The sequence below is a fragment of the Lissotriton helveticus genome, chromosome 10 (genome assembly GCF_964261635.1).
Source record: "Lissotriton helveticus chromosome 10, aLisHel1.1, whole genome shotgun sequence".
Taxonomy (NCBI): Eukaryota; Metazoa; Chordata; class Amphibia; order Caudata; family Salamandridae; genus Lissotriton; species Lissotriton helveticus.
Window position 1 is genome coordinate 22,897,256 of NC_136071.1, and position 19,743 is coordinate 22,916,998.

The 19,743-nt window shown below is 50.3% G+C and overlaps 1 protein-coding gene across 1 annotated transcript in view; it reads right to left on the bottom strand.

The window, feature by feature from the left end:
* Positions 1 to 792: 792 nt before the first annotated feature.
* The window catches only part of NT5DC2 (5'-nucleotidase domain containing 2), a 227,397-nt gene continuing 208,446 nt past the window's right edge, over positions 793 to 19,743 (bottom strand). The window contains exons 11-14 of the mRNA XM_078664596.1: positions 11,437 to 11,523; positions 9,654 to 9,794; positions 9,499 to 9,563; positions 793 to 5,609 (exon numbers count right to left, since the gene is read on the bottom strand). Coding sequence (XP_078520722.1) covers positions 5,348 to 5,609; positions 9,499 to 9,563; positions 9,654 to 9,794; positions 11,437 to 11,523 — 555 coding nt within the window. The 3' untranslated portion in view covers positions 793 to 5,347. The remainder of the gene's footprint in view (positions 5,610 to 9,498; positions 9,564 to 9,653; positions 9,795 to 11,436; positions 11,524 to 19,743) is intronic.

Here is a 19,743-nt window from a genome sequence, read left to right on the forward strand (position 1 = left end):
CCGGTACCCTCCCCCCACACAATCCCCCTAAAGACCGACCCACCTCATTTTTCAGGAGATTTGTTGTAGACATACCTAAGCCTATACCACAACTACTGAAGGTGGGATTCTAAGACTTGACATAGGGACACCAAAGACTGTAGAACAAGTTACTGGGGGCTCATGATGTGGGCAGGAGGGGGTCACAAACTACCCAAAAAGGACTAATATGTGGTAGTTGGGGGGGGGGGGGGGGGAGGGGGCGGGAGGGAGGAGGCAGCTGGTGGACAGGTACAAGCGCACAGTGTGCAAGGCTTTCTTCCTTGCAGGCTTCGCACCATACGTTACACAAGATAGGTGCACTGGTTGACCTGACCCAGGAATCAGGTTTAATGTATACACATTCTATTTAGCAATGTCTCCCTAGGACAAGAGGAATGCTCCTTTTATCAGCCCCATGCTTAGGACAGAAATAGAGATAAAGGATTGGGAAACTAAACCCGCTTATCTCCCGACCTGAGGAGCAAATAAATAAATTCCACTTAGAGCACTACATAGCAGCACCTGGCGACTAAGTGGCAAGCAAGGACAAAACACGCCAGTTATCAGTGGAGAGCTGCGGGAGGGCTGCCAGCGGAACCTGGACATGTCTACACTGGGCCACAACTTGTGTGGGGAGGAGGCGCTGAATGTCTGTTTACGTGACATTATCTGCTGCAGGGATAAGCATGGATCAGCGAGGAGGCAATGGGCCATGTAATACCCTCGAGTGCGTGCACCACCAGCACGAGAAATAACAACAGTGACAAGAGATTGTGAGCAGAAAAAGCTTTTATTACTGCTCTACATAGCAACATCTTGAGAAAAAGACATTCAGAACTGCCCAGATCGTATCCCCCATACCATCTCATTCGGATCATACAGTACACTTACGATGCTGCTACAGCTAAATACAAAGAATAAACCAGAATAAAAATGCTCTCCGGTGGGTGAGGCTCAGAAGCACGGTGTCCGGTGCAGTTACAGTGCGGCTGCTTCAGCATACTTTGGTCCCCAGACAGGGCAACAATCATATACACAAAAGCAAGCACGATTCACAGTGCTCTAGAGCGCCTCGTTAGTAGTGTGATGATCCATGGAGCACCCAGACAAGCGTGGGGGGCAGAACACACTACCCAACAGTTCTTGGAGACAGTCCCGACTCCATAAATTGGTGTTCTTCTGGATGGCTCGCCCAGCTGGATCCACGCACCGGATGAGCATATGAGACAGCAGCTATGCAGAGCCTGAAAGATGGGGGCCTCAGGCAGTGCTTAGTGTCACCCCCTCATACCTGACCTGTGTCATGTGGCTGCTGTGTCAACGCCAGGCTGAGAGGGCAGTAACGTGTGCCCCCTGGGGACGGACAAGCCAAGGCGGGGCTTCCTGCGTTTGCTGGACTGTGGTACAGAGACTGCCACACCCCACACCCAGCCAGGGCACCCCACACCAAGCCAGGGCACCCCACTCCCAGAACAGGCTCCTGCACCCGCTGCTGCCCCTTGTGCGTATAAAAACAGCTAAAGTCACATTCCATTTCTTAAAGGAACTCTTAGAGCTCACTGCTTGGACAGAACCTGCCACCACAAGACACAAAAATACAAAAAGAAAAATGGCGGCGAGAGGTCAGCTAAAGCATATCACAGGCTGCGGAGGCAATATGAAACCACTTCACAGCGCTAGCATGAGGAGCGGTACAAATACATTTTACAATAAAAGCTCAGCTTCATAGGTCCCAAATACTTTTTTTAAATCTTAATTTCGGTACAGAAGCTGAGGGAGACGTGCTGTCATGCCACAGACTCTTCCCTAATACATAAGCAAAATCCACTTCACTGCAGCACATCTCCTGAAAAAGGCCACCATCAGTAGGACTTGTGACCATCACCTGAAATGACAAAGGGTGGCGGACGGAGGGAGAGAATTACTCTACCCATAGCCACATTCTAGTAAAATGGTTAAAATGTAAAAAAAGAAAGTTAGAAGACACCAACTGCCAGGCTAGGGACGGCAGTAAAACCTCAGAAGACATTTAGTGTGACATAACCTCTATGTAACAAGATCAGAAGACAGACCTCTCTCTGTGGTAAAGTGAGGGCCCAGGAGCCTATGAAGCAACATGAGGACACCAAAAGAGCAAGGTGGCAGAGATGCCCCAGCTCAGCAGGTTTACAGCTAGCTATGCTCAGTGGCAGAGCCCCTACGCACGTGCACACTGCAGGCTGGTGAGCTAGGAGCTAATCAGGTACAACATGCAGGCTACTGGGAGAAATGAGCAAGAAGCCAGCATTTCACCACCACTTCCCTCGCCCTACAGTTTCTATACTTGTTGCGTTTGCAGCAAAATAAAAAAGACAACAGAAGAAAAAATTCCAAAGATACCACACCTTGCTGAGGTTGCAGGCTTCGATCACTTTGAAGGGCACTTAAGTGTCGGGGGGGGGGGGGGATTGTGTTGAGCTGTGGAATTGTGGCATTCATGCAGTCTCCTAGAAGGAACACCTCTCTGGAGAGAGTCATACATTCTGGTGGCACCACAGCTCTTCTTCAAACTATTGGCTGGTGAAGCTTTCAGGGAGTTGGACTAACTTATCTACATGAAAAAAAATGTTCCTGCTTAGTCTGTGCAATTTTGTCAAAACTTCGAAAACTAAATCAAGGTTCCAGATGGGTTAGTATTAATTCACAGCAAGGTAGGACTGTCTCTAGAGAAGAGCCATAGGACCAAGCTGCCCAGTGAAAGCAGGAGGTTAAAAACCACCCTTCCCCACCTTGGTATTACCATTCATTTGGTTAGTAGTAGAGTGCAAGGAAATTAACCACTCCACAGTAGTGGGATTCTGCATTCAAACACTGCTGTATCTTAGCCATGTTCTGGAGGACGCAGTCATGGGATAATGCTACAAATGGGTTTACTAGACGAGAGGGTGAGCAAAACATACTCTATCATTACATCTCCTTATCCCTGCCTAGATTGCTCAAACTGTCCTTTCCCAAAGGCAGTCTGGGAAAGGAGGGTAACTTGCTACTCTGCATGGGAGCAGGGACACTTATGCGGAAGCAGGTAGGTCTGGGGATAAAGGCAGTATATCATGATCAAACTTTAGACTAACTCTCTCCCACCCACCCTCCCATTGGAGTCAGGAGTGTACAAGAGTTCATCTGTGTTGTAGCATCCAAGCGACTCCTTGAACTGAGCTTTAACCCCGCACCCGGATGGCAAAGAGCAGTGACAAATAAAAAACAATTTCTCTTTTGTGCTCACGCTATATATATATCCATTGATCATCTGTATCTCAAATCAGTGCATTCTAATTGAATAAAATCATTGTTGAGATAATCAATTAAGACTGTCCTTATAATAAGAAAAATTTTGATTTGTTCAAATAAATCGGATTGTGTCCACAGAATGCAAGTCAATCAATATGATAAGGTCCACCAAACACAAAACATTCGCACTTTAATATACAGAAAAATTTATCCCTGAGGGCATCATATCCTAATCTTTGAATAAGTCCCTAAGGGAAAGGAGGGAACGGATTTGTAATAAATTAACAACTGTTTTAATACATGAAAAACTTCTAACATATGTGAATTTGTCCTGAAGAAGGCGAGGGTGACTCCAAGTTCCACCGATGCGCTGCGTCGACACGATCTTTATAAAAAAGGACTTGTTAAGTGAAAGTATTTTGATGTAAAGCAATTATCAGTTTTTTTAATAGATTTGTGCTTGTATATATGTATGGTTTATATAGGATGTCTACAACAAGCAGATCAGTTTTAGAAATTGTTCAATGAATGTCATGATTATATACAGATGATCGGCATTTTATTAAGAGACTATGGTTTTAAACTTTATTGTATACTGATTGACTTGCATACTCTGGACACAATCAAATTTATTTGAATAAATATACATTTTTCTTATTAAAAGGAGCCAGTCATTGATATAAAAAAAAAGGATTTTATTCAGTGCATTCTAATTGATTTGAGATACAGATGATCAGTGGATAGTGTGGGCACAAAAGGGAAATTGTTTATTTGTTTTACCTACCCTCTATCTTTTGGTTATAAAGGGTGACTCTTGAATTTAGAAAGAGCAGGGACAAGCCAAGGCAGTAATCTGCGCTAGGTGCGATCGGGAGGGTAAAAAGGAGGAGATACATATTCAAACAAAAAGCCGCTGTGCCTGCAGGCTGTACAACCTGAAGACGTGAACCAAAAGCAGGAACCTTTTCCAAATGCGGTCACCCTTACGGGGTACAGACTGCTCCGCATCATACCATTTAGATACAGCAGTTAACGTGCCAAGTTTAACCAGTTTACTGCTTCGAACGTTCAGCTCCAGTGCTGAACGTTCGAAGAAACGGGTGCGGCCGCGTCGGCCGGTGGACGTGCACAGCACCAGGGAGGTAGCTCACGCGGCGTCCGACGGCAGCAGCGAACGGGTTAAAGTTGAACCAGAAGATGTGCAACAACTAACCCCAGGGCAGAGAGTACAGAAGCATCTGACATAAAGCCAGAGAAGTACAAGGAGCAAACACCACAGGCATGGTCCAATGATGGACATGTCAACTAGTGGCCAGTGCAGGATACGTCATGGTTAAAAGACTATTCCTGCCAAGCCACAAGGAGGCAGATGAACACACAGTGCGTTAACAGGAAGAGCCATGCTGGAAAAACAAACTCTTCTTTCAGCCATCCAACACAGAGCACAGAAGGGTAGTAATGGCGTGGGTGGAGAGACAGGTGCTGGAACATTAGAAAGTAACTGGCAATATGGCACAAACCAGGTCTGCCTGTGCAAGACCAAAACTAGCCTTTCCAACTGGCCCCACCTAACCTTACAATATACCCCAACAGATTAGTTTCCTCTTACCTGATCAGCCGCTCCATAAAACAAAAATCAAATTCGGAATTAAAAATTATATATATCCATTCTTAAAATCACCCCAAACCAAATAGCTGGAACAGGCTATTTGGGAGGGTGCAGGCCACTATACAGACACTGATGGAAGCTGGGTGACGTAGGGGGCTCGGAAGCTGAAACCAAGCAAGGTAAACTTACGCAAAGTCCAAAACTTCTCCCATAATGTCCTGTAACAATTAGTTCATGAGACCAGAGTGCACCCGACGCAAAACACAAGTCTTTAAAATGTGGCGCCCTCGGGCCCATCTGTAACAGTAGCAGCTCTGCTGCTTTGGCTCCAATGTCCAACATGAAAACTTTCCCAAACATAAGTTTCCAGAAAACTTTCCTTGCCCTGTTCCTTTCCAAACATCGTGCCGTAAAAACCATTGGAGATTCCAAACAAACACTTGCAAGAAGTTAGCGAATGTGGGCCATCTCCTGCAGGAAGGGCGTCTTCATGCAGCCGGTGCACAGCTGGTCCATCCAGAGGGGTGCCTCGTGCTGCAGGGGGGTACGGCGTGGGAAGAAGGTGTACGTGAGGTCGTAGTTCATCAGACAGCTGACCGAGCCCATGTACAGGTCCGAGAAGCGGCACAGGCGGCGGGAGAAGTAGGTGGGGTTGTGGTTGGTACGGAAGATGCTGCCAAACTGGGGGTTGAACAGATTCTTGGTCAGAGCCCTGAAAGAAAAAGCAGATGCATTAAGTGAGTAAAAGGTAAGACATAGAACCACTGCTGACCCCCAGAGCGAAAATGGGGCTCGTAAATTATTTTGTAACAAAAGGCGGTGGACGGGTGTTGGACTTGGCCTTTCCCCCCAAAATTTTTCTCTTTTGCCCCCCTAATTTGAAACGTCTCCCCCATGGGATTAAACCTGTATAGGCCATGAGTGATGTGAGACACCTTGTTAAAAATGTAATGTCAAGTAATAGTGTGAGCACTTGTAAATTTCCCCATTTTAGAAATGCACCTGACTGAAATGTACTGTATGTAAGATGGATGCCATGGCCATGGGTTTTGCCACTGTACTGCCATAGGTCAGCGGTCTAGATAATATTACCCAGCTACTCCTAGCTTTTGGAGGGAAAGCCTGGCGCCCAGGGTGCTCAACCCCTCCCCTTGAACCAGTTTAGGCCAGCTTTGCCAACATTCTAGAAGGTTCTGGCACTGCCTGGGAGGAGGGTATAAGTAAGGGGGATGTGCCACCAGAGAGTCAGTCAGCGCTGGGACAAGAAAGAGAGGGGACCTGCTGAGAGGAGCTACCGCCACATGGGCCTGTGAGCTGGGCCCTGCACCCCTATAACCCCCTACTCTACTGTCCCCTGGGCCCCTGATAAGGGAGGGCCCTTACCCAGGTCATGGACGCGGTTTGGACCTGGAACTGCGTCAGCGCAGCGCGACAGAAGCCCCAGGAGGTGAGGAGTGTGCCCCTGGGCTGCCTGGAGGAACTGTTGCCCCTTGTGAGGTACTGCCTATCAAGCGCTGCAGAGGGAGTGTGCCCCTGAGGAGCTGTTCTGGGACTGTCTGCCCCCCTTGTTGTGACCCCTGTGGAAGCGCTGGGGCTGGTGTGGCCCCCGAAGTGCTGTTGGCCCCGAGAGCTGAAGGAGGAGCTGCGCTCCGTGTAAAGCGCCCTCTTTCTGAGGAGAATAGCGCCACGGGAGCTTACCCCGCGTTTTGGCGTGCTTTTGGCCCCGGGATCGGGGCGGATGTCTACCCGGCATATAAATAATTAAATAGAAGGGAGCCTACCCCTTATTACCGCCGATATCACAGCCGCGGCCCGGCGCTGTCGTGGCGGCCCCCGGTGCCAGGAGAGGGCCGCCGATGTGGAGAGAGGGCCGCGCTAGGCCCTGAAGTCGGCCCGACCCGCATCACGTGGCTGGGGCACCGGTGACGTCTTCCGCCACGCCGCGCAGGGATTGGTCGACGCGGCCGTGCCCCTGAAGGCCGCGTCGCGATTGGCTGCTGGCCGGCAGAGCCAGAGAAGCGGAGCCGACCGAAGCCCTGGGTCCCTGTGAGGGAGGAGGACCCAGATGAAGCGCCGTTGTGGGGCCCCCGTGCAGAGGAGGGAGCCCCGGGAGAAGCGACCGGAGCGGGAGGCCACCCCGCCGGTCTGTGCCCCCGAGTGAGGGGCCGGTGAGTTAGGCGGGGCCGGGGCACACTGTCGGTGCCAGCCCGCCTCCCGACCTGAGGCGGCCGGAGGAGCAAAGAGACTGCGGGGCTCCCGTGAAGAGGAGGGAGCCCCGATTGGGCCGCCCGGAGGCGTGTTGAAACACCCGGGTCCCCGTGAGCAAGAGGGGCCCCGGTACTCCGCCGGGAAGGAGTGCCCCGAGTGTTGTGGCCAGAGGCTTGAGGGGAGGGAGGGCCTCGAGGCACATTGCCGGTGCCTGTCCCTCCTCCTCGAAGTTGAAGAGAGCCCCTGTTTGGGGTCTGAAGCCTCACGGAGGCTACCTTTAAGTCCCGGGCCCCCGTGAGGAAAGAGGGGCCCGGCTGTAGTTGTGAGAGGAGAGGGCATCGAGGCACATTGTCGGTGCCTGCCCTTCCTCAGTGAAGCCCTGCGCCTGCTGAGGTCCCTAAGCAAAAGAGAGTCTAGGAGCAGCCGGTGAGTGGGGCCTCAGCTGTGTGGTGGTTGGGGGGCTGGAGTCGGGGCACAGGGTCGGTGCCCGCCCCAAGGATCGGATTAACTTTCCAGGTGCCCCGTCTGGCAGTGGGCACCTGCAACGTTGGGCCCCAGCGGAGTCAGTGGCCCCAGTAGACTGTGCTAGTTGTAGGAGGCCGATAACTAGCCCATAGGGTCCCCCAAGGAATTATCGATGCCCCCCCTGAGTCACGGCCACACCTTATGTCAATGCTGGGAGCTTAGGTTACCGCGCCCCTGCCTATGATTGATACTACTGTTATGTACTGCCTAGGTGATTTTATAGATAAGGCTTGTGTGCCCACCGGGCAGGTGAATGTGACTTTTCCTTTGCAGGTGTGTGCCCGATGTGCCCCTTTGCTGGCCAGATATGCTATTCCGGGCCCTTGTTATGCCCCCTAGGTTGTTGTTTCTCCTAAGGTGCTTAAGTGACAGGAGCTCCTGCCTGACGTGATATTCCAGGCCCAGGGTTAGGCTCCAGGCTATAGAGTGAGCCTTGATGTTGTATTGCAGGTGTCCTGGCCCATGATTTAATCCTATGCCTGCCGTCATGTAAAATGGGTAATGTCCTACATCTGGTGAAATGCTTTACATTGACCGAAATGTTATTTCTCCATGTAATTCACTGCTTACTCCTTCTGAAGTAAGTGTTTTACCCTGGCATAAGTACTATGATGCCCTGATGTTTTCCCTTACAGGGGTCGTGTGGGAGTTATATGAGGTTACTGATGCCAATGCATATTAATGCTTCCCGCCTGATGGTTGATATCCCTATGCTGATTTATTACAGGTGTTCCTGTAGGTTGGGATTTACTGTGATACCCTGAAGTTTTCCTTTCCAGGGGTTGGGCTGGAGTTATGGTGCACGGTGTGTACTCATACTAATGGAATTTTGCATTACAGCTTATCGCTAAGGATGAGAGCCTGAGTTGGCCCCGCCATATTGGCCCCAGGTTCACTGTCAAGTTAGTCACATTTTTATATTTCAGATGGACTTACTGACTCAGCCCTTACTTCCCATGTAAATAATTCCCCCCTTGATGCACTTGGCGCCATGTGATGATACCACTGTTATGCATTTTTGCTTTGCAGGTTGGAGATACTAAACTTCTTAATTTTCCAACTCAAACTGGTGTCCTGCCTCTTTTGTGGTGTGCCTGGTGTGTTGTCTGTAGGTACTGCGTGAGTGCTTCACATGTCCTCGAAGTTTGGCCTGCCCGCTTGGTTCCATGCTACCCCCTGGGAGATTTGGGTAACCCCATTTCTTACAACGGGACTATTGCAAAACTCTCAACCGGTCGCACCTGCCTCGAGGGAAAGGGTGGAGGTATTCCAGTTATTCTGAGCCTTTTCAATATCACTAGTGCTGAAGGCACTGGGATGTTAGCTATTACCCGTGAGGGTCTCCAGGCACTTCAGTGTGTGAGGCTAGTCACGGGCGCGGGGGACAAGGGGCATACTCGGGCATAGGCCTTCAGCTTCTTGCAGAAGGGAAGAGGGGAGGAGGCTCTGATGTGAAGTGGGAGGTCATTCCATGTTTCGGAGCGAGGTAGGAGAAGGCTCGACCTCAGGATCGGTCTCTGCGGGTGAGAGTAAGAGTCCGGCTGAGTGAAGGTGCCTGTAGGGTTGGTGGAAATGTATGTGGCTGTTCAGGTAGGTTGGGCTTGAGGTGTGTAGTGCTTTGGACAGGGCAGCCCCAGTAGCCTTGGCTATCTAGTTTTTACCTACTACCCCCAACAAAGTTAACATAGTACATGAAACACCGGTCAGGAACGTTAAAGCCAACAGCTGTTCTTAGTGTTTATCCGGTTGAGGAAACCTACACCCTACTGTGAGGAGGAGGAATCCGGCAGGAGAGATATCCAGGTGTGGACAAACTGCTCATTGGACAGAGAACGCGCAATCTAGAAACTTGAGAAAGACCAGCATACCTGAGCTCCAGCCGCTCCTTCTTCCAGTCCTGGAGGACCTGCTGGCACTCCGGATCCTTGAACATCTGCATGGAAACAACCAAAAGTCAATGACCCTGGCAGGAGGTGTGGGCACAGAAAGCCGTCTCGGTCACACCACCACTGATCACACATACCTGCATGCGCTCCACCAGGCCAGTCAGGGCCTGGAGCCAGGTCAACGAGTGGGTGTACTGCTCCGTGTTCACGATCCGGGTTTCCATCTCCAGCTCAGGGACGATGGCCCCCGTGCGCCACCCATGACGCAACATGAGGTCCTACACGCAAAGAGAGAAGGCCAATCAGGAAGGAAAAGTATCATGCAAGCCTGTGCAACGAATTCAAGCAGCACCTCTACAGGTTAGTTGCAACGAAAAGCAAATAAACGTTAGAATATGAAGAACTACAACCTATATATAGATCTCAGACCAGAAAGCACCAGACGGAAACCCTAGGCAGTTGTGGTGGGGGGGCAGGCTCTGTCTGCAATACAGATACAGCTCAATGGCGAAGCAAGGCTGCTTCTTTTAACAGTTATTGCTCTCACTACAAAACGCCCCCTGCCCCAGCACTCATTTAGAATAGATGAGACTAGTATTGCCAAATGTGAAAAGCGGCTGCCAGAAGGACCCAGTCAGCTCGAAGATAAAACCGGATCTAATGCAAATCTAAGTGACTAGTTAAGATGGAGTGAAAACAAATACTAGAAGATTGAAATTTGTAATCCTTTGCAGCTTCTCTACGACGCAGCTCCCTTTCGTCTCTATTCCCTCAACCTCTTGCACCATTCACCGCGGCCTGTGTTGCCTCAGGGATTAACGTAGTCTCGCATGCCACCACTATAGTCAGCAGCCAAGTACGAGGTATGTGGACTTAAACTCTCCAACACTTCCCTTTATAAACAGGATTTCAAATTACTCACCAGTAATTCTGAAGAGCACTCCATTAGCACCAGTCTGGCCCAGCCCACAGATGCAGTCAGCAACAGCAGTCTCCAAGAGAATTTCACACTCCGCACAAGCGCGCTACACCAAAAACCCTCAATGGCCCCATCAGGAGCAGTTCTCGGTTGGAGAAATGAAAGCTGAGCCCAGGGAGGCTTTAACTCTTTCGCTGCGGGGTGTCCCCCCCCCCGCTGTGCGGGGGGGCACCGCTGTGCTTGTGACGAGCTCAGCTCGTCATGAGGCACGGTACAGCTGCAGTCATGACGAGCAAAGCTCGTCACAACCACACCCATTTTTCGAACGTTCAGCACAGCGGGGTAATTATCCCCGCGTGCAACGTTCCAACGGCCGTGACGAGCTCAGATCTTCATGCGTGCAGCTGCACTGTGCCTCATGACGAGCTGAGCTCGTCATGAGCATAGAAGAGGTCAAAAGTAATCAATGACTGCTTGAATTGGGGGCCTCTTCAATCGTTTGTCAGGAGGTGACCTGTGAGGACACTGGCTGGACTCTCCTGCAGTCATGAGAAACATCTATGTATTCTGGGAGTTGTATTCTTACTTGCTTCAGATGAACTACTAGTGAAAGGAAAGCTCATGTTGGAATAGTGGTGCTTTGAGGTATGGAGTAGACATGTCCCCTCCCCTATGTTCACTCGCAGGGAGAATACAAAGTTAATGTTATGTTAAAAAAATGTGTAAAGCACACGTACACCGGATTGGTTTCATGGCTCTACTCTTAGAGGTACCGGAGCTCCAGGGACTTACTCATAGGTTCGTCTAAACAGCAGTCTTGAAGAGCCTCCTGAAGCCACTGTCCTCTTCAGTCTCCGACAAGCTTCAACTGACTGACACACTTAGCAGCTCGTCGCCAAGGCTCTGCTGAGAGCGCGACCCTCACTCTCAAGGGGCATGCGTGCCACCCAATAATTCTTCAGGCTAACAGGACTACAAAGGTTTGCCAAGAATGGACTTACCGCCAGGTCACTGTAGAGGTGATCGCCAAAGTACAGCACTTTGGAGCCACGCCAGCCTGTCAGCTTCAGGAAGTCTACGAGGTTCCCCTGTGGAGAGAGAGAGAGGGAGGAAAGTTGAGGACTGTGAAGTGATGTGATCTGCAAGTTCTCTGAACCGCCGCTGCAGCGGCAAGTTCAAGGCTACAGCATCAAAAGCAATCTTCGTCAACCTCGGCTTCTGAGCCAAACCAAGCACCTGGAAACAGCACATCTAAGAACAGCACTGAACAAGGAGTTTACACAACACTGCAGAAATTATGCAATGAATCTTGAAAACGTCGCTCATTTCCCACAGTAAACCGGTGTATTTTAAGAATTTGGCAACCTGTCACACGACAACCTTCTAAACTTTGTTCCCTTTTGAACCCACTTCAAATGTGCAAATACAATTTTCCTTTTTAACGTGTTCCACGGGTTGGAAGTGGCCTCCCAGGAAAAGTTCATGAAAATGTTCTGCAGGTGAATAATATTCATACGATTTAGAAATTCCAAAACCGAGAACTAACGCATCGCTCAATAGCACACACGTTCACACAGTTTCAAGACTACAGAGGCAGGGACATACCGGCTCCAAGAAGCTGCCCTTCTGTGCTTGTGGCCTCGCCCTGCTCGGTTTTCAGTTCAGTCCAGCAAGCCACCAGCACCCCAGTTACAAGCCCCAACTAACACCCGCCCCGATTACTTATCACTCCCCATCTTCTTCTGGTCAGATTTCGGTTCAACCTCATCCATCTTACATTCGGCTTATACCCTAAATGGGGGAAACCAGAAGATACAACACCATGCACATGCGACAGCTTTTCCCCACAGGACACACTCCACCTAGTAATGTTCTGTGAGCATTACTTGGTGGCTCGTAAACATTTTTTATATCCAATCCTGAGGGAACTTCGTTTTGTCCAGGTAAGACCTGCCCTCCTACACTTACAAATACTTGGTTCTGTTCGGGTCACCTACAGCGTAGCCGGTTTTTTGGTGGCAGCAGCCCGTCTGAATAAAAGGAGACTACTGCATTTATAATGGTCTTGTAAGATTAAAAGGGGGTTATGGTCCTTAAATCAATATACCCAATATTGTACTTTGTATGGACTTAAATTGCCGTCGGCCAAGGATTCTTTGATATTTGGTTTTATATTGCATAATTTTTGAAGACATTTTTTAATGTATTTTAGGTGTAGGTTTTATGAACGGAACTGTAATAACTAAACATGTATTTAATTTCTAATATACATTTGTAATGTGCGGAAGATAACGTTTTGTACTGCTTTTTATGGTTTTAACTAATCGAAATAAAGAACTTTGACTGACTGACCGACACTCCCCATCGTTATTTGCAATACCCACCGGTCACTCACTTACAGGCCTGTGGCCCAACTCTCAAGTCCTCAATGTCATGCTTTCTTTCTTACCTCAACCCTCATCTTTTAGGATCTCAAAGGACCGCACCGAAAGAAGATTCAGTCGGTACTGTGTGCAGAACAAGCAAACCACAGACCCAATTCTAGGCAGCAATGTCCGTGCCTGCTCCATAATGCTGTAATGCTACAGAAAGCGCGTGCACCAGTTTACTGATGGAAGGCACAGCCGTACAATAATCTGAAAGACCAGCATGGGTGCAAATGGCTGGCTCAGCATGGTGCGTGGATACTGAATCCGAGTGAACTGAACAGCCACAGACATCCCAGGCGACCCAACAACAGCATCAAGAGGTGAAGGAATGGCTCACGTGAAGGAGTTTCCTTCATCTAAGGTTGGACGATGGATCTCCACAGGCATCAGGTGGTGAGGGAATTGCTCACGGGAAGGAGATGGAGTAGTTTCTGTCCTGCAATTCCAGTTCTGTAGTAGGGGTATCTCTGTTATAGTCATAATCTAGTGAATAGTCCCGCCCATGTGCGAGGACCCCGGCAATCAAAAATAATCTCTTAAGTTGTCAGAAAATTGCAGAACTGCAAAGACACTTAAGAGAGAATTTAAAGACAAATAATGCAGCCTATATCCACAGGCTACACTGTCCAGTACTTCAACTAGAAATTCCACCCAAAAAAACCCACAAACAGCACAGCCTGCACAGTTTCTCCCATAGAGAAACTTGCCTCTACCAGTAAAAGCCTATCGAATGATAGAGGAAGGCATGGACAGACAAGCCCCATAGGCTGCCATTATGTGGCTTAAATAGGATACTGTGCCTTTAAGAGAACTTTCCAGAACTTCTCCCAGTATCCCAGAATGCACAGCAGGTCCCTCTTACTTTCAGTTCTTTTTGAAGGCGTAACACGCCAGACCTGTAGCATTCCTTTCATGAACATCTCTCTCTACCGGGGAGGCGGGCAGGCGCTTATGACTATAACAGAGATACCCCACTACAGAACAAATAGTTTTCTTACCTGTCGGTGTAGTTTTGCAGCTTGAAGATCTTTCTGGATTCACTATGCTGTGCATTATTCCGCGGTCTTGTGGTTGGGTCCGGATTCGTAGTCTTTTCTTTGTTTTTTTTTCTTTTTTTCTCTTTGCCCAGGTGGGCGTCGGCGTCATACCCCCTTGGGTGTATTTCCGGTGACGTCGGCATGCTTCCTGCGGAAGCTCCCACTCTTGGGCGCCATCTTCGGGTTCTTTTTTTCCGCGTTTCTTTCGTTTCCGAAGTAATGGCAATGTTCTATTTATTTGGTATTTTACCGCTTTGTACTTTTAAAGTCCTTTCTTTAGTTAACCACCTATTCTCTCTCCAGCCTCATCTTTCAGGCGGAGGTGGGTGGGTTCGCTAGTGAATCCAGAAAGATCTTCAAGCTGCAAAACTACACCGACAGGTAAGAAAACTATTCGTTTTGCAGCGTGAATCTTTCTGGATTCACTATGCTGTGCATAGATTTTGTAGCGGTTTCTCATCTCTGTGGCGGCTGGGTGGAAGATGAGCGTTGGGTGTTGAATATGTGCTGTAGCACCTTCTGTCCAACTTGAGCTTCCTTGTTCATTTGTATGTCCACACAGTAGTGCTTCATGAACGTGTGCACCGAAGCCCATGTTGCCGCCAGGCATATGTCTTGTATGGGTGTGTTAGCCAGGAAGGCTATTGTAGCGCCCTTCTTCCTGGTGGAGTGGGCACGTGTCCCCTCTGCCAGTTCTTGTCCTGCACGCTTGTGGCAGAGTTGAATTGTCTGTGCGATCCATCGTGCAATGGTCTTTTTGGTTACAGCTTTCCCCATGAAGCTGTTTGCGAATGATACAAAAAACTGTTTTGTTTTCCTGTGTCCCTTTGTCCTTTCAATGTAGTGCATGACTGCCCTTCTGGCGTCCAGGGTGTGCAGAGCTCGCTCTGCGCTTGTTGTTGGTTTTTGGAAAAAACTCGTTATCTGTATAGACTGGTTCATGTGAAATTTCGATACCACCTTCGGCATGAAGTGTGGGTCAGTCCTCATCACAACTATCATTGTGTATTTGTATGTAGGGTTCTTGTAGCGTCAGCGCTTGAAGTTCGCTTACTCTGCGTAAGGACGTTATTGCAACCAGGAAGGCTGTTTTCATAGTTAGCATCTTTAGGGAGGCCTTGTGAAGTGGTTCAAAGGGCTCTTTCATGAGTTCCGTTAGGACTGTGTTCAAGTTCCATGCAGGTGGCGGCACCCGCTTGGGTGGTGCGATCCTTTTCGCACCTTCTAGGAATCTCTTCACCACCTGTGATGTGAAGAAGCTCCTGCACGTTTCTCCCCTTGTGTAGGCGACTATCGCTGCCAAGTGAACTCTTAAAGAGGATGAGCTAAGGTTCTTCTCCAGCAAGTGCGTCAGGTACCTTAGCACTGTGGAGTCCCTCTTCATTTTATTGTGGAGTCTTTCCTGTCTGCACCATATAGTGAATCTTTTCCATTTCGCAACGTAGCACTTCCGAGTGCTGGGCCTTCGTGCCTTCCGAAGTACCCTCAGGGTGCTTTCTGGTAGTTTCAAATGTGCGAACTCTATGTCCTCAGGAGCCACGCCACTAGGCTCATGCTCTCTGGCTCTGGATGTAGTACCTCTCCGTTCTGCATGGATAGTAGGTCTTTCCTCCTGCTGAATCTGTGGGGTGCACACTGTCTCATCTCCATGATCTGCGAGTACCATGTCTGCCTCGCCCACTGTGGTGCGACCAGTATCAGTGTCATGTTGCTCGCTCTGCACTTGCTCAGCACTCTGTGCATCAGTGGTATCGGGGGAAAGGCGTAAGCAAATGACCTTGACCAATCTATCCATAGGGCATTCCCCAGTGACCCCTCCTCGGGCTGCCTGGATGTGAAGTTTTGGCATTTTGCATTCTGGCGTGTGGCAAATAGGTCCACCGATGGTGTCCCCCATCTGTCGAACAGGTACCTTGTCTCCTGAGCATTGAGCTCCCACTCGTGGGATGCCGATGTCTGCCTGCTGAGCCAATCGGCTTGTATGTTGTCCTTCCCTGGTAGGTGTATGGCTAGCAGGTCTATCTTTTGAGGGATGGCCCATCTCCATATCTCCTGCGCCAGCGTTGAAAGCGGGGCTGACTGTGTGCCCCCCTGCTTGTTGATGTAGAACATCGCAGTGGTGTTGTCTGTTTGTATCAACACCTTGTGTTTGTACAGTCTTGTTTGAAAGGCTTTCAGTGCAAGGAAGATTGTCTTCAGTTCTAGGTAATTGATGTGTTTTGCCGCATCTGTTGGCGTCCACAGTCCCCTCACCATGAGCTCCTCCATGTGAGTGCCCCATCCCTTCAGGGATGCGTCTGTGGTGATGGTCACTGTTGGCGTTGGGGGTATTACAGGCTTTCCCCTGGTTATGTTCTCCATGGTCCACCATGCCATCTCCTTCTGCACTGCGTGCGTTACAACCACTAGATCCTCCCAACCGCCTGTAGCTTGTGACCATTGCTCCTGTAGCCATTCTTGAATGGGTCTCATGTGGAGTCGTACATTTGGTACCAGGTGGATGCATGATGCCATCATGCCCATGATCTTGCTCGCAGTCCTCACTGTCCGAGCTTGCCCCTTCCGGTAGAGGCGAGTTTCCTTCACCAGCGCCCTCGCCCTCTTCTCGCTGGGGAACACCTTGCCCAGTGAGGTGTTGATCTGTGCTCCCAGGAAGATCTTGACCTGTTCCGGCTCCATTGATGATTTCTTCCAATGGATGGAGAATCCCAGGCTTATGAGCGTGCTCGTCACTGTATGTGCGTGCTGCTTGCATTTTTGGTATGAGTTTGCTTTCACCAGCCAGTCGTCCAGGTAAGGGTATACGTGTATTCCCTGCCTTCGTAGGTGCGCTGCGACAGCTGCGAGGCACTTTGTGAAAACTCTTGGTGCTGATTTTAGTCCGAAGGCCAGTGTCGTGAACTGGTAGTGGCTTTCTCCAATGGTGAACCTGAGCATGCGTTTGTGCTTTCTGTTCATTGGGATGTGCAGGTAGGCGTCTTTGAGGTCTATTGTGACCATGAAGTACTCGGTCTGCAATTGTGGGAGCACCTCTTGCAGGGAGGTCATTTCGAATTTTTGCGTTCTTATGAATTTGTTCAGGAACCGCAAGTCCAGAATGGGTCTCATTGTCTCGTCTACCTTTGGTACCAGGAAGTACGTTGAGTATATTCCTGTGTTTCTTTCCTTGAAGGGTACCCGTTCTATGGCCTGCTTCCGCAGGAGTTCCTTTGCCTCCTCCTGAAGACACTGCAGCTGCTTGCTTGCTAGTGTTTTTCTTTTTGGTTTTCTGCTTGTTGGCCTCCCCTCCAACTCTATGCAGTATCCGAATTGGATAATGTTGAGGATCCATTTGTCTGATGTTATTTCTCTCCTCTCTCGGAGGTAAAATCTTAATCTTCCTCCCACTGGTGTCATGTTGTCGTAGGTGTCTAGTTTGTCTTGACCCATCTGTACGTGCTGCCCCCTGGGATCTTTTTTGTGGGTGGGCACACGGAGTTTTTTGAAGTCACTTAGAGGTGGGCTGCTGCCCCCCTCTTCTATTTTGTCCCCGTCCATTTCTCCCTCAAAAGGACTGGCCTCTTTGTTGGTACTGCCAGGACTGCTTCTGCTGACCATGCTGAGCCTGCGAGTCTGCCTGGTGCGTTTGCTGGAAAGACTGGTGTGATGTACCTGGCTGGTTTCCGCCTCGCCTCCGTGACGGGGTGCCCCTCTTGTTTCCTCTGAACTGCAATGCTCCCATGGATCTTGCTGTTTCGTTATCTTTTTTCAGTTGACTGAGCGTTTCATCAACTGTTGTTCCGAAAAGCGTGTTGCCGTTGAACGGTGTGTTCAGGATGCTGTGTTGCACCTCCGGTTTGAAACCTGAGATCCTGAGCCAGGCGTGCCTCCTTTCCGTGACGCCCATCATCATGAGCCTGCTGGCGGTGTCTGCCCCATCCAGGGCCGTCTTAAGGCAAGAATTTGCCGCGTTTTTTCCCTCTTCAACCAGCTTTTCGGCCTTCTGCCTGGCATCCTGGGGCAGGTCCTTCACCAACTGCCCCAGCCCCTCCATGATCTGGTACATGTGCCTGTTTATCAGGGCGTTGGAATTAGCCATGCACCAGTGGGTCGCGGCATTCCGTTCGATCCTTCTGCCCACCAGATCCATCCTTTTGCTCTCCTTATCCGGTGGCGGGCCCGAGGTAGTGGGTACGTTAGCCCTCCTTCTTGCTGTGGCCGTGATAATGGAGACTGCGGAGACCGTGCCCTGAATGTAGGCCGGGTCCTTTGTGGAATGCTTGTACTTCTTCTCAGTTCTGGGAGTTACTGCCTTGCATGTTGCGGGCTGCCTGAATGCTTCCTTCCCCTGAGCCAGGACGCTTTCGAGCATTGGAAGGAACTGGCTCCTCGTTTGTGTTGGGAGCAATGTTTCTAGAAGGAAGTCTGCTTTCTGCTTCTCTTCGTCGAGCTTGAGCTTGAAAGCTGCTGCGGCAGATTGTATCACCGAGTTGTAGGCCCCGATGTCGTCCGGCGGCGAGGGCCTCGAGGGGTAAGTGTCGACCACCTCCTCCGGGCTGTCGGTGTCGACATCTATGTAATCTACCTCCTGTAGGTCAGAGGGTGCCGACTCTGTGTCCGTCCTGCTTTCCTCTTCCTCCCCATAGTTGTAACTATCGTAGGGATTCTCGTACTCCTCCTGGTCGTCGATCACCTCGACGTCCTGGTCTTGTTCCTCGGCGACTTCGGCGATCTCATCCTCCTCCTCGACCGCCTCCACCACCGACGGCTTGGTCTTGTGAGGGATCGTGAAGGCTTTTATCTTCATCGAAATCTTTCTTCCGCTGCATGATGTTCTCCATTTCGGCCTCGAGGCGCCTTCTCTTTTTCTCCATCTCGGCCGCGTGTTCCGCGTCGGATGGGTCGGCTGTTCTTTTCGGCGGATGGCTCGTCGCCGTGCCTTTCGGTGTCGAAGTTTTCGACGTCGACCCGGATTTTGGGTCTCTGGTCGTCGTCGTCAGTTTTGGGTCTTTATCCCTCGGTGTCGATCGATCCTTTTCGGGGACGATTTTCGACGTTTTCTGCTGATCAGCAGCTCTCGGCGCCGGGGACTCCTTCTCGGAGGATCCGCTGGGCCTGGGAGTAGTCGCGGACGCCGCCTTTCTTGGCGTCGGCGCTTTCGGGGTCTTGCCCTCGATTTTTCTAGACTCAGAGTCTCTCGGGTTCTTGGGGGCCGAAGAGTCTCCTACCTTGTCAGAAGTCTTCGTGTAATCGGTCTCTACGACCGTGTAGCTGTCGTCTTCGGCGGCAGCGTTGTCTTCTTCCTCGGAGGACATCCCCAGCTCGTAGAGGGACGGAGTCGGGGCCTTCCCCTGCAGGGTGGCGTGTGCTACCCTCTGCCTCTCTCTCACACGAAGGGTCTTCGGGGTGAAGGCGGAACAGGCGTTGCAGTCTCCGCTTTCGTGGTTCACCGGTAGGCAAAGGTTGCATACCGGGTGCTGGTCCTTCTGCGCGTACTTGTGGTGGCAGTTACGGCAGAACTTGAACGGCGTGTTGTCCATCATCGAGCGTCCAGGGCCTCTCTGGTCGCGTGTTCGTCGACGGTCGTCGATGATCTCGATGAAAAACTCCTTCTCCTTGCTGACTTTATCGATGAAGTCCCCTGGAGTCTTCAGATGACTTCTCCTCGTCTTTTCTGTATTTTCTTTCTTCTTTCTCCAAAAATGTCTGGAGCCCAAACGGGAACGATCCAGACCCGACCGCGGAAAAAAAGAATCTGAAGTTGGCGCCCAAGAGTGGGAGCTTCCGCAGGAAGCATGCCGACGTCACCGGAAATACACCCAAGGGGGTGTGACGCCGACGCCCACCTGGGCAAAGAGAAAAA